The following is a 16,165-nucleotide window of genomic DNA, read 5'->3' as shown; positions in this document are numbered from 1 at the left end:
CTCGCATTTATTTCTGAATTTATTTCAGGATTTCCGACGATGCGCATTCAATGAAAGGAGACGTTCCCGTTGACAACGAGGCGCTTATGACAACTTCGTAAATCTCAAAATGATATGCTGGCTCGGTCTTTCCAAGGTGCTCATAGGGGTAGGGTGTGCGTGTGTGCGTTCATAGGAGTGAATGTATGCGCGTATATATGATCGCTGTCTGTACTGATATTCAATTAAAAAAATAGACGCACAGGAAGAAAAAAACTAACACTAAAAATGGGGGAAAACGGATTAAACGCAAGTATAAAAAGGGTAACCTGCATGATTTTTTTTAAGACAGCTCATAGATAGCCCACACGGGAAACAAAATATTTTCGTTGAGCACCAAACCATTCCAGTGCAAACGAACATAAGGGGGGAGGGGGGCGGGATATAAGATTGAAGAATGCTGATCCTTGGTGAACACTTACAGAAAAGGGGGGAAGACCAATTTAGGATTGAAGATTGCTGAGGTCAGGGTCGGTGTTCACCTCACTACAGCATTTTCCAGTTGTAACATACATGATTGTAGGATAATGAAAATGAGCTGATCATCATCCTTCTAATGACGCCTTGCATGGTAACCCTCTTATCGTGTGCTTGCACTGGAACCTATAACAGATGATACGGATTTACTCAGTTAGAAAGAATAAGTTCTGTAGATTGCAGCTCAAGCACCAATACAGGTTTCAGCACTTTGATAACAATTTAACAGCATAACAAAACAATATATACATTCAAGGTTCACTGCCCAGATGTCTGTAGTGTTTCGACTTCAAAGGATTTACCTCTGCACAAGTGCAATCACTAAGAATGCATGCAGTTTATTAACATAGCCTGAGTTGTGAGTAGCACATTATTATGCAGTAAAAGAAAGGCAATAGATAGATAGATAGATAGATAGATAGATAGATAGATAGATAGATAGATAGATAGATAGATACACTCCATACTAACTCTCACATAATTATCGGTCCCAAATATAGAAGGTGCAAAATAACAGCAGAAGCTAACGATACTGATCGATGGCAGCAGATGATCAGAAATAATACCAGATAACATCTGACGGAGAAGATTCTGAAGTACAACATGACGGATCCACGATTGATGCAACATGCTTATTATTCTTTTGGTAGTATGCTGTATTGCATTTTATAGACATTTGCTGGGGTACAACCTGCTGGTAAAAGTTTTAGTTCATGTGTTTTATCTTCAAAATATTGGACGTTATAAAAAACAGAGTAAGTTAGCCTTCATAAAAGTACAACACCTTCTTACTGTAACGGAATTCCCGTTTTGGCGCGAAATCCAGGGGTATGTTCAATGTACAGGGACATCTAACCAGCAGAAACAGCTTGGTAGGGCCTTCCAAAACAATGGGTAAAGAAGCAGTAAGCTAAAAGTTGAATGCATCGTCAGCCAAGTCTAGTAAAACAGAATAACTAATACCTGTGTAAGATAAACTCCCTGCACCACATGATATAAGAGCTCGGACGGCCTAGAAAAATATATGTGCAAGTCAGTATTCCAAGAGCACAATGTTTCCACCATATGAGGATATAAGGCAATAACTTGTGATAAATGAAGAGAATAAAACAATATTCCATCATAAACTACTCAGTCATCTTCAATATCTAAACAGCTAGCTCCCCACTAACTCATTTCTCTCAGCATGCACACATGCCACCTCATAAGGCAAACATGCATGGAAAAAACCCACCTCAACATGCAAACATGCAGGGGAAAATGCCCACCTCAACATGCAAACATGCATGGGAAAATGCCCACCTCAATAATTACATACAATAAATTAATGTATTTTTAGTTTTCGTTCTCATATTATTGATCCAAATAATCAAATATCATTAAGAAAAATGTTGCAACCAATTCACAGCACAATGTGTCGGGAATCATCTAGTATGACAAACGGCAGAGCAATAATCCAACGTTCTGGTATATGACAAACAGTTGTGAGTAGCAATTATTCATTTTGACCATCTGATGTACAAAGTAATGATGTACATACAAAGAAACGTCAAATCTTTATCTTAATTAAATGCTGCTTTCAAAAAACTAAGACATATACTAGTAATTGTCCTAGCCTCTACGCAAATGATAATCATGTAGTATTTAAAAAAGGGAAGCTCACCTTTCGAGAAACAGACTGAGCTAACTTTGTTGTACCATGCCCTTTGGCACTTCCAGAATCAAATCTACCATGAGTAACTGTAATGTCATAGACAAACAAAGGTCGCACAAGACTCCCTCCCAGGATCAGGGCAACTCCTTCAATGGTAGAAACTTTATCAAGTGCTTGCTGAAAAGCAGAAAGTACCGTAGAGATGCCTTTCATTAACTTTTCCTGCTTCTTGATTCTGCATCTAACCTCCCTTTTTCGTGTGTTGTACTTTCTCTGATCAGAAGGTTTCAGTTCTGCCAATGGTGCTGTCATTTTTGACTAGAGATACCCATAAATTAATAAAAGGGTCATTGAGAAAATAGATGACAACATAAACATGCTTACTGCATACTGAACATACCATTTCCTCCTTTAAACCTGCAAATTCAGTTTCAAGACTCTGCAATACCCTGAAAGTAGGAAAAAATAAAATAAACTTGAAACAATCTGACAATTATATAGAAACAATGTAAATAACTGTGCTGCCTAGTATGCTCTGCTAAATGGATATACTCTGTAAGCCAGACTACATGTTGTCTTCTAGTTTATTCATGATTCCAACACAAAATTTAAACAGCACATTACCATCAGATTTGTTCAAGGTTCAATCGCCATTGATGCGTGCATTTTCGGGGTGCATAACATTATGACCTTCGCTGCGGACATAGTTGTCCCAGCAAAATAGGACTCTGGGATGCACAATTTAGTACTCCCTCCATCCCAAAATAAGTGTCTCAACCTTAGTACAACTTTGTATTAAACTTAGTACAAAGTTGAGACACTTATTTTGGGACGGAGGGAGTAATATATTGGCAACTTGTCAAAATGCTGGTATCCAATTCACCCTTGAAACAAGAACCGTTAGTGACTGATGTACGAGTATCATATTTTTTTTAAACCAGGCCGGTGACCAAACCAGTCAGGCTGCTGCTACATTGATTAACTGGTCTGGCCAAGTGGCCAATCTTTCTGGACACTTCCGAATTTTTGGTCAAAATTTCATGTCACTAACTTCGCATGACATGAAGGGGATGAGCAGCATCTTCTAGATTGCTTGACAAAGGGATTGGGAATAAAGGACTGTAACTTGGCATGTGACAAGACGGGGATGATCGATATTTACCACCCTTCTTGAGGGGGAGTGTTGAACCGGTATGGGCCTGGCCCATCACCACTCTGGCCCATAGACCCCAAGCCCATGTGGTGGCTGACCTAGAACTAGAAGAGGGAAGGCAAGACACTGTCTGGTGAGGTGCGCCGCAATACACAAGCCTGAGTTACATCAAGGTGAGGACTCGCAACTCAACACTCGGTCATGGCCGCTACCAATGAACATGTCACCAAGATCGACTACACCTTTATCCCCATCACGAAGCACCTACACGACGTCTGGACTGCATCTCCAATGATCTACACAACACCAGCCAGCAAGTTTGTGCCTGCAATCTGGCCATCAGCAGAGAACAGCATGCAGCCAGAATCCAACACCCACGCTGATGACAAGGGGCACAGCAGGCTACTTTCCCCACCTACAACCAACCCCAAGGCAATGGATGACCATCCCACACGCTTCTATAAGATGGAGTTCCCACCTATGATGGGGAAGTTGACCTGTTGGTCTGGCTGAGCCGGTGCAACCAATTCTTCAAGACGTAGCGCACGGCCTTCACAGAGAAGGTGAGCATCGTCTTCTTCCACCCAAGGTCATCCCCATGGACCTACCATCGTCTCATGAAGTGCCTAGTGGACCCATGACTCGATCACGTGCAAGAGCTCTTGAAACCGAGGTGACATCTCTCCTCTCACAATTCCACTTCGATGAACATGAAGCATGGCTACTACCTCATATGGACACTTTGTGCATACTCAGGCACCATGGCGAAGCTAAGGAGTAAGGACAAAAAGAAGAGGAAGATGGACGAGAATACGGAGAAGGAGGGCTGAAGGAAAAGTCCAAGCCACCGGACGACCGACCGGGACCGGACGTCCGGCGCCTGAAGCCTCAGCCGAACCCCAGCGAGCGGACGTCCGGCCTAGACCGGCCTAGACCGGACGACCGGTGCCCCTGCACCCGAAGCAAACGAGCGGACGGCGCACCAGCACCCGAGCCAACATCAGCGGAAGTCCGGAGCTACCGGACGTTCGGCACCCCCATCACAGAGCAGAACCAGCGGACGACCGGAGAACACCGGATGTCCGGCAGCTCCTGAGACACCGGACGTCCGGTACCTGGCTGCGTCCAGATTCGGGCCCGAGGCCCATGTACCCCTACTTTCGCCCCCATTTGCACTTAGACTATAAATAGACCTCTCCCACCTTCTTTCTAGGGTTAGCATTGGTTTAGCTCATTTGAGAGATAGAGCATTGCTCATCCATATCGGATCTACTCCACGTGAGAGACCGCGGCCCCTCTTCGGAGAAGATCCACCTTGGATTCAAGACCCCTTTATAAGGGAAGATCCCCTTGTGGATTCAAGACCTCCTCACGGAGAAGAACCGGTTACCGTGTATCGTCCCTAGTTGTCCGTGGATTCGTGTATCGTTCTATGTACTCGAGGATCTAGCCCATGTGTGACTTATTCGTGTCGGTTTAGTGATTTCCTCTTGTGTTTTCCTTCCGTTCATCCTCGTGTTCTTCGTGTTTTCCCCGGGATCCGCTCCTTTCGTGAAAGATCGGGCGATTAGGGTCTCTACCCTACATCATCTTGGTATCAGAGCAAGGTTTATCACGATTTCGGAGCCCTCCTCTTCGTTTTCTAGCTTGATTTTGTTGTTTTTTGTCCTAATCCGAAAATCCCCACAAAAATAGCCCCAATTTTTTTTGTGTTTTGTGAGTTTTGATAATGTTTTGTTGGTTTTGATCCGTGAATTTGTTGTGTTGCAAGTAGATCTAGCCTTCCCCCACCATCTCCACCTCGAAATCCCTCCTAAATTCACCATATTCCGCCCAAAACCGTCTCTCGGATCTGAAATCTCGCGTTGACCCCGACCACCGGACGACCGTCACTTCATCGGACGTCCGGCGACCCAGGAAGCACCGGACGTCCGACCCGACCGGACGACCGGCGACCGGACATCCGTCCACTACCGGACGACCGCTACTTCCACCACTTCATCCGCTACACCATCGACTTTCCGCAATCTTTGCCAATATCCCAACCCACACCACCACCTAACCGCTACCTACTCCGACGATTTTGGTCGCTTTTGGTTTTGAGAATTTGAGTTGCGGTACCGTATCCTTTTGTGTTTCGGCTATCTAGGTACGGTTCAACATCGACATCACCGCCGCTCATTTTCGCCACGGACGCGTCATCAACACCGGTCATCAACAACGACCACCTCGACTACGACTTGGTATTCGTGCCATCATTTTGACACCATACCGAAAGCAAGACCGGTAACCTCATCTTGGTATTGGACATATTACTCTTGCCATTACATTGATAGCCATCATAGCCTTACTCCTTTGCGTTGCTTACCATCGAGACTAGTCATTGAATATTGCCGGCAATGAGACTTGTGCACATTAGTGATCATACTCCCCATAGCATACATACATACATCATTGTTGCCTATATTGGTATCATCTCTTGTGTCACAAAGTTGTCATCGCATACTCACTTGCTATCTTGGTTCGTCAAGTATCGCATAAGAAAAGAGCTCAAACATCAAAGAGCCAACCAAGCTTTTAAGCAAAAAGGAAAGATAAGCAAAGAGCTTTTAAGCAAGAACCATAGCATCATACAACATTAAGATTGTCATACTCGATCATCTTGGATCATATCATAGCAACACCTTGCATAAAACATATTTGGGATAGAAGTCGTTGCATTTTTGCTAAGTAGGTTGTGCACAAGTTCTTGTATCCGCCTATCGTGCAATCATGCTAGCGTCTCTCTAGTGTTGTGCAACAAGAGCATTTTTGTGGATTCCACATTTTGGCTCACCCTTGGTTCCACAACCCCACTTATCTCTTTGCGCGTGTGTTTCCGTGTACCGTATATGCTTGGTCTACTTGTTACATTGCATCTTGCGAATCTTCTCCAACATTATTGAATCTTGCTTACATTCACATTAAAAATTGTGCCACCATCCTAACCAAGCTCCACCATAAGCTTTTATTTATGTAGGTGTGAGAAACCGACGAGAATTCGTACCAATTGGGCTATTTCCTTGTCCTACATTGGAGTGATCATCGATTCACTTTCAACTTCGGTCAAGGTACATTTGGTATTCGTTCTTCTCTTTCTACCACTCACATTTGTCTTGGAATGATGGATAGGCCAAGTACTTCTACCAACCCACTCTTCATGGAGCAAGACGACGACATGAACTCCTTCGTCACCAAGAGTCACCTCTTTGGTGCACAACGTGCTTTGCATCAAGAGCAACAAGCTATGAGTGAACGCATCGACAACCTTGCCCCCGACTTGCGACTTTCCGAGAAACGTACAAGGGACTACTTCGACCACAAGCTCGACGATCACAAGCAAGAGAATGACGCAAGGATGGACGAGATTCGCGCTTTGTTGCTCAACCGCTCTTCTTCCACTTCAAGAAGGGGTCGTTCAAGTCGCCATTCCGACTTTACCCCCTCCGGCTCAAGTACACCGACATCGAACACTTTTCGTCGAGCCGCGCGCACCGACCGTCAAGCAAACATCAATCCACTTCGGGACACCGACTCTCAAGAGCGCCGACGACGTCAAGCCGAAGAAGCCTTTGCGCTAGCTCGTGAACGACAACAACAACGCCAACATGAAGAGGAAGAACGCGCGCGTCTACACCAAAATGCACAAAATGCCGAGGCTCAACGTCAAGAACAACAACTCCGTGACGCTCAAGCACTTGAGGCGCAACAAGCTCTACGCGATGCGAGTCAAGCCATTGCCGACCGAAGCCGTCAAGCCCGTGAAGAGGAAGCACGTCGCGAAGAAATTCACGAACGACGATTTCAAGCTCGCATGCATCGTATAGTTCCTCCTTGAGTTCGACGCGCTCCTCCACAAGCTCGCCAAGACCATCAAGTTCATCAAGAGCATGGAAACATTGGGAATCCTCCACGACAAGAGCAACACGAGGTTGACAACCCTCCGCGTCAAGAACACCACGAGTTGGACAATCATCTACAACATGGGTGTCATCATCCCCGACCCCAACACAATGAAGAACAACGCTATGGCAAGCTCAAGTTCACCATGCCCAAGTTCAACGGAAGCAACGATCCCAAAGAATACCTTTCATGGGCATTGAAAGTTGACAAGATCTTCCGTTTGCACAATTATGATGAAGAGAAGAAGATCACGATGGCATCCCTTAAGTTCCAAGACTATGTCTTCATTTGGTGGGAACAAATCATAGAGCGCCGCGAGGCAAGAGGTGAACCACCCATCACTACTTGGGCACAAATGAAGGATGTCATGAGAGCACGCTTCGTACCTACCTACTACAACCGCAACCTCTTCAAGAAACTCCAACAACTCAAGCAAGGAACCAAGAGCGTTGAAGAATACTACAAGAAGATGGAGATTGCAATGATAAGAGCCAATGTCACGGAAGACGATGAACAAACAATGGCACGCTTCTTGAATGGCCTCAACCATCCCATCAAGAAGATCGCCGACTTCCAACCATACTCAAACCTCATCGAGCTAGTACACCAAGCCATCAAAGCGGAACGCCAAGTGCAAGATGATTTCAAGTATGCCAAGTTCTCGTCCAAGACCTACGGCTCCTCTTATCAAGCTCCCGCGACTTCGGCAACTCCTACCTCAACTAGAGAATCACCAAGTATCGGCGACAAGTCAAGTTCCAAGAAAGCTTCGTCAACTACAAGCCATCCTCCTACGAGCAACTTCAAGCCGAGAGCTTCTTCATCATCTACCCCGACCGATGAGACCGTCAAGACGAGTTCCTTCGAGTGTTTCACTTGCGGAGGCCGAGGCCACAAGTCCTACGAGTGCACCAACAAGCGAACCATGGTCTTCAACGACGATGGCACTTATGACTCCATGAGCAAAGGCGAAATGGAAGCCCTCGAGCAAGTCGCCATGCACCGCCAAGTGAACAATAAAGAAGAACAAGTCTTTTGTGATGAAGACTCAAGTCCCGCACTTGTTGTCTCCAAAGTCTTGACCCTCCAACATCACCAAGAAGAAGACCAAAGATGCAACATATTCCACACCAAGGCCGGCATCAATGGACGATCCGTCAAGGTCATCATCGATGGAGAAAGTTGTCATAATCTCGCAAGTGAAGAACTTTGCTCAAAGCTCCAATTGCCAAAGATGAAGCATCCACATCCATACAAAGTGCAATGGCTTAGCGACTCCGGCACTATCCAAGTCGAGCACCGAGTACAAGTCTCCTTCAAGATCGGCGCCTACGAAAACACCTTGGAGTGTGACGTCGTTCCAATGACCGTTTGTCATTTTCTCCTTGGACGGCCATGGCAATTCGATAGAGGAGTCGTACACAACGGCCTCACGAACCACTACATCTTCAAGATAAAGGGCAAGGAGTATGTCCTCCGTCCAATGTCGCAAAGTCAAGTGATCGCCGACAAGCACGCCACCCATCGTGGAGATCATAGTGAGAGCGAGCCACCAAAAAGAGAGTGAGCGCCACAAGCCAAAATCAAGTGCCTCCACGATGAGCGAAAACAAGAACCTAGTTCTATTTGCCACCAAACGTGAGATGAGAGAAGTGTGTGAGAACCCATCTAGTGTCCTACACTACGTCCTCGTGTGCAAGGACAATGCACCACAAACTAACACTTCTTACACTCTTCCTCTAGTGTTGTCTTCTCTTTTGCAGGAATTCCAAGATGTTTTCCACGACGAGCTACCTCCGGGACTACCTCCACTACGAGGCATTGAGCACCGCATCGACATCATCCCCGGAGCACCGCTTCCGAACAACACTCCCTACCGCGTCAAGTTCTTGAGTTACTTTTGGAAGACCTTATGCGCCAAACTCGGAATCAAGTTACTCTTCTCCACGGCGTACCACCCTCAAACCGACGGCCAAACGAAGGTGACGAACCGTACACTCTCCACTCTACTACGAGTCTTAATCAAGCAGAACATCAAGGAGAGGGAGGAGTGCTTACCCATCGCCGAGTACGTCTACAACCGCGCAAGCCACTCAACAACCGGCAAGTCTCCTTTCGAGGTCGTTTACGGATTCAACCCATTGTCACCATTGGACATTCTTCCTCTCCCACTCCAAAAGCACATCAATTTGGACGCAAGTGCGCGTGTGACACATCTCAAGACGGTGCATGAAGATACAAGAAACACCATCGAGCACCAAGTTAAAAGCCTTGCGACCAAGCTCAACTTCAACAAGCAACCTATGTTCTTCAACATTGGTGATCGACTGTGGCTACACCTTTGCAAGGACCGCTTCCCACAAGAACGCAAATCCAAGCTTCGACCACGAGCGGATGGACCCTTCAAGGTGCTTGCACGCTACAATGACAACGCTTACAAGATCGACCTCCCGCGCGACAAGTACAACATGAGCGACATCTTCAACGTCAAAGATCTCTCTCCCTTCCATGGTGATGAAGAATTTGATCCGAGGACGGATCTTCCCCAAGGGAGGGGAGATGATGCGGAGCATCCCAAGGTCATCCCCATGGACCTACCATCGTCTCATGAAGTGCCTAGTGGACCCATGACTCGATCACGTGCAAGAGCTCTTGAAACCGAGGTGACATCTCTCCTCTCACAATTCCACTTCGATGAACATGAAGCATGGCTACTACCTCATATGGACACTTTGTGCATACTCAGGCACCATGGAGAAGCTAAGGAGCAAGGACAAGAAGAAGAGGAAGATGGACGAGAAGACGGAGAAGGAGGATTGAAGGAAAAGTCCAAGCCACCGGACGACTGGCCGGGACCGGACGTCCGGCGCCTGAAGCCTCAGTCGAACCCCAGCGAGCGGACGTCCGGCCCAGACCGGACGACCGGTGCCCCTGCACCCGAAGCAAACGAGCGGACGTCCGGTCCGGACCGGACGACCGACGCACCAGCACCCGAGCCAACATCAGCGGAAGTCCGGAGCTACCGGACGTCCGACACCCCCATCACAGAGCGGAACCAGCGGATGACCGAAGGACACCGGACGTCCGGCGGCTCCTGAGACACCGAACGATCGGTCCGCAGCGGACGTCCGGTACCTGGCTGCGTCCAGATTCAAGCCCGAGGCCCATGTACCCCTACTTTCACCCCCATTTGCACTTAGACTATAAATAGACCTCTCCCACCTCCTTTCTAGGGTTAGCATTGGTTTAGCTCATTTGAGAGATAGGGCATTGCTCATCCATATCGGATCTACTCCACGTGAGAGACCGCGGCCCCTCTTCGAAGAAGATCCACCTTGGATTCAAGACCCCTTTCTAAGGGAAGATCCCCTTGTGGATTCAAGACCTCCTCACGGAGAAGAACCGATTACCGTGTATCGTCCCTAGTTGTCCGTGGATTCGTGTATCGCTCTATGTACTCGGGGATCTAGCCCATGTGTGACTTATTCGTGTCGGTTTAGTGATTTCCTCTTGTGTTTTCCTTCCGTTCATCCTCGTGTTCTTCGTATTTTCCCCGGGATCCGCTCCTTTCGTGAAAGATCGGGCGATTAGGGTCTCTACCCTACATCAGGACCACCATCCCACACTGGTATCAGGGGCCAAGGAGCTATCCCAGTAGCTGCACCACTAGGGGAAGCGGCTGTTTCAGTGGCACCATCAGGACGCGCATACCACACCCTCGCTCCAGCGGAGGTGGCCATACGTCGCCAACAGGGCCTCGGCTACATTTGCAAGGAGCTATTTGTTCCTGGCCACCACTGCAAGAAGTTTGTCCTGGAGGTTGATCCGTTTGTCGGCAACGACGAGGAAGACCCTGAGGCCCCGACTAGATCGTCATTTCTCCGCAAAGTACACCGGTAAAACACACACCCATAAAAAAACGTGTGTGTTCCAAACGCGGGATTGTCTCGGTAAAATTTACACCCGTTCTTCAGATTACACTGTTATTCAGCCCTTATCGAAAACTCTCCTCGACCAGTCACTTTTCCCAGTATACCTCCCTCTCTCTAAATCAATCTAGGCAAGCACAACGCACGCGTCGCTGAAGGCACAGAGGACAGGGCGAGGCACCAAGGACTGCAAGGGAGGTGAGGCACCGGCCATCTCCGTCGCCGCGAGCCCAAGCATGCCGTCGTCTCAACCAGCACGAAAGAGAGGCGAGGCGGCGGCTGCGACTGGGAGCAGGTGTGCTATGCTGCAGCAGCGGCGGCGACTGCGGAGCGTGCTCCGAGGCAGCGGCAAGAGCCTGCCCAATAGGACCAGGTTGAACGACTAAGGGCCGGAGCGAGTTTGTCATGGCAAGAGGCATTGGTGCAGCCTCCAGCGCTACGCCTCATTTGATTCACCCAAACAAAAGTTTACAACCGGAAACGAGTGTATCTTTTACAGGAGTATTTCATCGGTGGCTAGTAAAATACCTCTGTAAAATGTTTACAGGAGTATATTTTCCAGAGCTCCCAAACGGGCCTGACTCTGAAGATATGGAGGTAATGGCAATATCATTGTCGGACATCAAATGCGTTCAGCCATGCACAGGGCAGACCTTGTGCCTCCCGGTCGATATCGATGGCAAAACATGGATGGCCCTGCTCCGCTGCTCGATCCGGCATCTACGCAAAACTTCCTCACTGAACTTGTCGTGGCCATAATACATACTGTAATACTAACTTGAGCTCATATGCCCATTATTTATCTGTAAATGATCGAACAAATGGGAAGCGTTGAAACCTCTCGTGCCGCCTTGCATATTAATATAGAGCCATCAACCCGCTAGGGTTTAAGAAGGGTTGTTGCATGACTTGGAATACAAGATTACAAGGGATAATAACCGTACAATATTAGGAAGGAAAATGCATATCCTATACATTGTAGGTACAACAATCGTATCAATCTAACACCATCCACATATCAGACGTTAACACAAGAGAATGACCCCGCAAAAAGAAAAAAGAGAATGACAAGCAGCATTAGGCTAACAGCTAAGAGCACATATGAAAACAAAACGAGTTGACTGATAAGGAATCAAGTAATCTCATATCTAAACCTCACTTATATCATCGCCCTGTACAATTCAATGGTCGAATCCAGTAAAACCATTCGATCCAAATCCTTGACTTCTCACACACCACAAACGGGGAGTTCAAATTGACGGATTTGCAGGATTTACCAAATCCACTCGAATCGTACCCAAACTAGGTCCACAAGCACGAAGTTGTAGTTCAAACTCAGCTATTATTAAGAATTGGACCAAACCAAACCAAATTCGAAGGCCATATATCATCTAAAATGCAGTAAAGATGAGATTTCAACCCCAGGCAATTGCTCGAAAGAACTATTGAAGCTGATTGGGAGGCTGAGAGTTACGAGGGGATCTGGTGGTGCATGTAGAGAACGAAGCCGAGCAGTTCCTTCACGACGTGGAACACCTCCGACCGCTGAAGCGCCGCCGCAGCCACCTGCACCTCCACCGATCCTGGCCCCCGCCTCTCGTCGGCTCCTAAAGAACTCGTCATCTCCATCCTGCGCTAGGTGGCCGCTTGCGTCCGCAGATTGAGCGAGTGCCGCTTGCGTCCGCAGATTGAGCGAGTTTACAACAAACGGGGTGTGTGGGTGGGTGGGGGTCACGAGAATAACGGACTGGGCGTTGGGGATAAACAGAAAATTAGGTTTTCAAAAATATTCGGTTAATTAAAAAGAAACCCACGTATTTGTGCTCAAAAACTAAAAGACGAGAATTTGAATAATAAGTGTTGGATGTTGATATTACCGAAAAAGGTTTTCGCCCCGCTTTATAAATAAAAAGCAAACCGTCAAAAGCACACATACACGGACTAGTACAGAACACACACCCAAGTCACACAACAAGCAATACAAAGATTTTGCTGAGGGCACAACTCAACAAGCCCAAAATCATAAAAAAAAAAGAAGCAGGCGAAGCCGAAGAACATGTCGGGCGTCTAATCTGGCTCCGGAGGTAGCGGAGGGGGCGGCAGTGACAGACGGACGGCCATCGAGCGAAGGTCGGCGATGCAGACGGAGATGGCGTCCCGATCCTGTGGGCGGCTAAGCGGCCGCCAAAGCTGCAAGTAACCAAACAGTTTGAAGAGAGCGTCAGTAGCCCGTCAAAGATGAATGCGCTGAATCACAAGCTTATTGCGGATCGTCCAGAGGGTCCACGCGAGTGCCCCAATCTCAAGCCACCTAATGTGATGAGAGGGCAGGGGGAGTTCTAGAGTTTGGCGAAGAGGTCGGGGAAGTTGGCGTGGCACCAGTCACCTCCCACCACCTCTCTAAAGGGTTGTTTGGATAAAAAATATTAGCGATGGGTTTATATAAAACAAGTTTTTAGCAGTTTTTTAGCAAAACCCATTTTACCAACTGTTTTGTGAAAAATCAGTTTATAAAAAATCTTGTTTGGGTTAGAAAACGATGAAACTAGTATGTCTTGTTTCCTGCTTGTGTAATGATTCAGCCTTATTCTCTTGTGAACTACAACCATGAACTTTTACCCAGATTGAGCACCGACGGAGTTTCTCAAGCTGCAGTTCCTGATATTTGACACTTCCTACTGCCATCTCGAGCGTCCCTGGACGCCGCTTCCTCTTCCACTTCTCTTTGCGTACAGCGGCAAGGCCACACAGATGCATGCCTTCTTCTACTGCACCGTGCTGCTCTGCCTCCACGAGCGCCTCGACGGCAAGTAAGCAGGCTACTTTGTCCACACTGGTGCGCAGGGCATCAGCGAGCATGATGTTCGTGGCCATCACGTACACATCCAGAGAGCGCAAGTTCAGGGCAGCGACCAGCAATAGGAAGCCGCTGAGGTGGCCAGGGAGGACGGCGTGGGAACAGCTGAAGAAGCATCGGACGTACACCCGCCGTCCCTCGACGCCTGTGGTCCAGACTACAAACAGAGTGGATGTACGTCCAGGCTGCAAATAGACCGCCGAGGAGCTGGCCTCGGTGGAGACTCGACCATGGCGAACAACGTAATCACCGCAGGACCACGACCGACAGCCCTGCAAAGATGGACGGTGTGGAGGAAGAGACGATGGGCGACCATGGCGGACAGTGCAACCATGACGGACGGCATGGAGGAGGAGGAGGCGGGACCATGGCGGGCGGCATGAAGGAGAAGGCATCGTGACCATCACGGACGACACCGGCACGACTGCCCGCGCGGACAGACGGCGTGGAGTAGGAGATGACGAGACTGGGTATATGCAGTTTTTAGAAAAACGACTCATAGTCGTTTTTCTATAAACGCAGAATTCCAGGTTTTAGAAAACCAAGTTTCCTATATCCAGGGATTAGTTGAAGTAGCCAAACGGGGTTTTATTCGGTTAGGCTGTTTTCCAGGTTTATAGAGAATGGATTCTATATATTCCATTTATCCAAACAACCTCTAAAGCAGCTCCACACGAATTGAGCAGATACACAGGAGAAGAAGATGTGATTCGAATCTTCGGGGATACCACACAGCGGGTAGAGGTCGGACCAGGGCCATTGCGTTTGCGAACCTCCACCCCAGATGGGATCCATCTGCGGATCCATTGCCACATGAATATCTAGATTCTTAGTGGCAGGCGAATGGGCCATACAACCGGAAAGGAGGGGGAGCGGGGGAGGGGGCGATGGCCATGTAGAGGGACTTGGTGGAGAATTGGCCCGAAGGCTCAAGACGCCACCGCACCTCATCCGGGTCAGCATCCACTACCGGCTCCTGGAGAGCGACGCAATCAAGCAGCTCCTGCCAGGCGGCGGCTTCCGGAGGCCCAAATGGCCTCCTGAAAGCGAGGTGCCCTAAGTCAATAAGGCCCCTCTCTACTAAGATCGAGGGGGCGACGGCGATGGCGAAGAGGTCGGGGAAGCGGGTCGCGAAGGGGGTGTCTCCCGCCCAAGGGTCAAACCAGAACAAAGTCGCAGCACCCGATCCAACTGAGATGGAAGTCCGAATACGGAGGACGGGTAGCAGTTGGATGACCGACTGCCAAAACTGGGAACCACCGGACCTTTGACAGAAGGCCAGGGGTTGTCCACGCAGGTGCTTGTTCCGGATGATGTCTAACCAAAGGCTGTCGTGCCCTTGCGAAATGCACCAGAGCTAGCGGGAGAGGAGGGCAATATTCATGCGCTTAGAGCACATGATACCAAGGCCTCCTTGATCTCGGGGCTTGCAGATGTCTGGCCAGCTAACCATATGGTATTTCTACTTATTGCTATCGCCAGCCCAATAGAAGCGAGATTGGACTTTGGCGATCTCATGGTGAAGGGTCTCATGAAGGCTATATAAGCTCATGAGGAACAAGAGGAGGCTGGAGAGGGAGGAGTTGATGAGAATCGCCCGAACCACCTTCCACAGCCACCTACCCTGCCATGGCTCAATGCGCGTTTGCAGCTTGGCCACCATTGGACGCAAGTCCGCAATGGTAAGCCGAGAGTCACTAATGGGCGTTCCCAAGTAAGTCGTGGGGAAGGAGCCTAGGAGGCAGTTGAGGCGGTTGGCAATGTCGAGGGCCTCCGTCGGAGAGTAGTCCATTACCATCACATCACCATTGTCGAAGTTGATCTTGAGGCCAGACATTTGTTGGAAGCAGAGGAGGAGGAACTTAAGGTTAGTGATGTCCGCGTCCGAGCCTTCGACCATGATGATGGTGTCGTCGGCGTACTGGAGCAGCATGGAGATCCCAAAGCCATCGGCCAGATGAGGAGTGATCCCACGAATATGGCCCGCAGCCTTGGCCTTGTCCAGGATGGTGGCAAGTGCGTCCACCACCATATTGAACAAGAATGGGGAGAAAGGATCGCCTTGTCTAACCCCACAAAGGGTGCGGGAGTAAGGGCCAATCTCCCCACTGATG

The 16,165-nt window shown here is 48.5% G+C and overlaps 1 protein-coding gene across 3 annotated transcripts; it reads right to left on the bottom strand.

Annotated features, from left to right (window-relative positions):
* Window positions 1–270: 270 nt before the first annotated feature.
* LOC123061247 (uncharacterized) lies at window positions 271–12,938 on the bottom strand. 3 transcript variants are annotated; one of them, XM_044484251.1, is made up of 7 exons: window positions 12,669–12,938; window positions 2,571–2,619; window positions 2,180–2,488; window positions 1,480–1,528; window positions 1,301–1,395; window positions 1,083–1,210; window positions 271–642 (listed from the first exon to the last, which is right to left on the bottom strand). In XM_044484251.1, exons 1-7 carry the CDS (start codon window positions 12,821–12,823, stop codon window positions 585–587), a joined length of 843 nt encoding a protein of 280 aa, XP_044340186.1. In that variant the 5' UTR covers window positions 12,824–12,938; the 3' UTR covers window positions 271–584. The 3 variants fall into 3 exon arrangements, with proteins under 3 accessions (XP_044340186.1, XP_044340187.1, XP_044340188.1); XM_044484252.1 differs by having other exon boundaries at window positions 1,083–1,207; XM_044484253.1 differs by lacking the exon at window positions 1,083–1,210.
* Between the last annotated feature and the right edge of the window lie 3,227 nt (window positions 12,939–16,165).

Source organism: Triticum aestivum, chromosome 3A (genome assembly GCF_018294505.1).
Source record: "Triticum aestivum cultivar Chinese Spring chromosome 3A, IWGSC CS RefSeq v2.1, whole genome shotgun sequence".
Taxonomy (NCBI): Eukaryota; Viridiplantae; Streptophyta; class Magnoliopsida; order Poales; family Poaceae; genus Triticum; species Triticum aestivum.
Note: the sequence above shows the minus strand (reverse complement) of the source record. Positions and strands in the feature narration are given on the sequence as shown.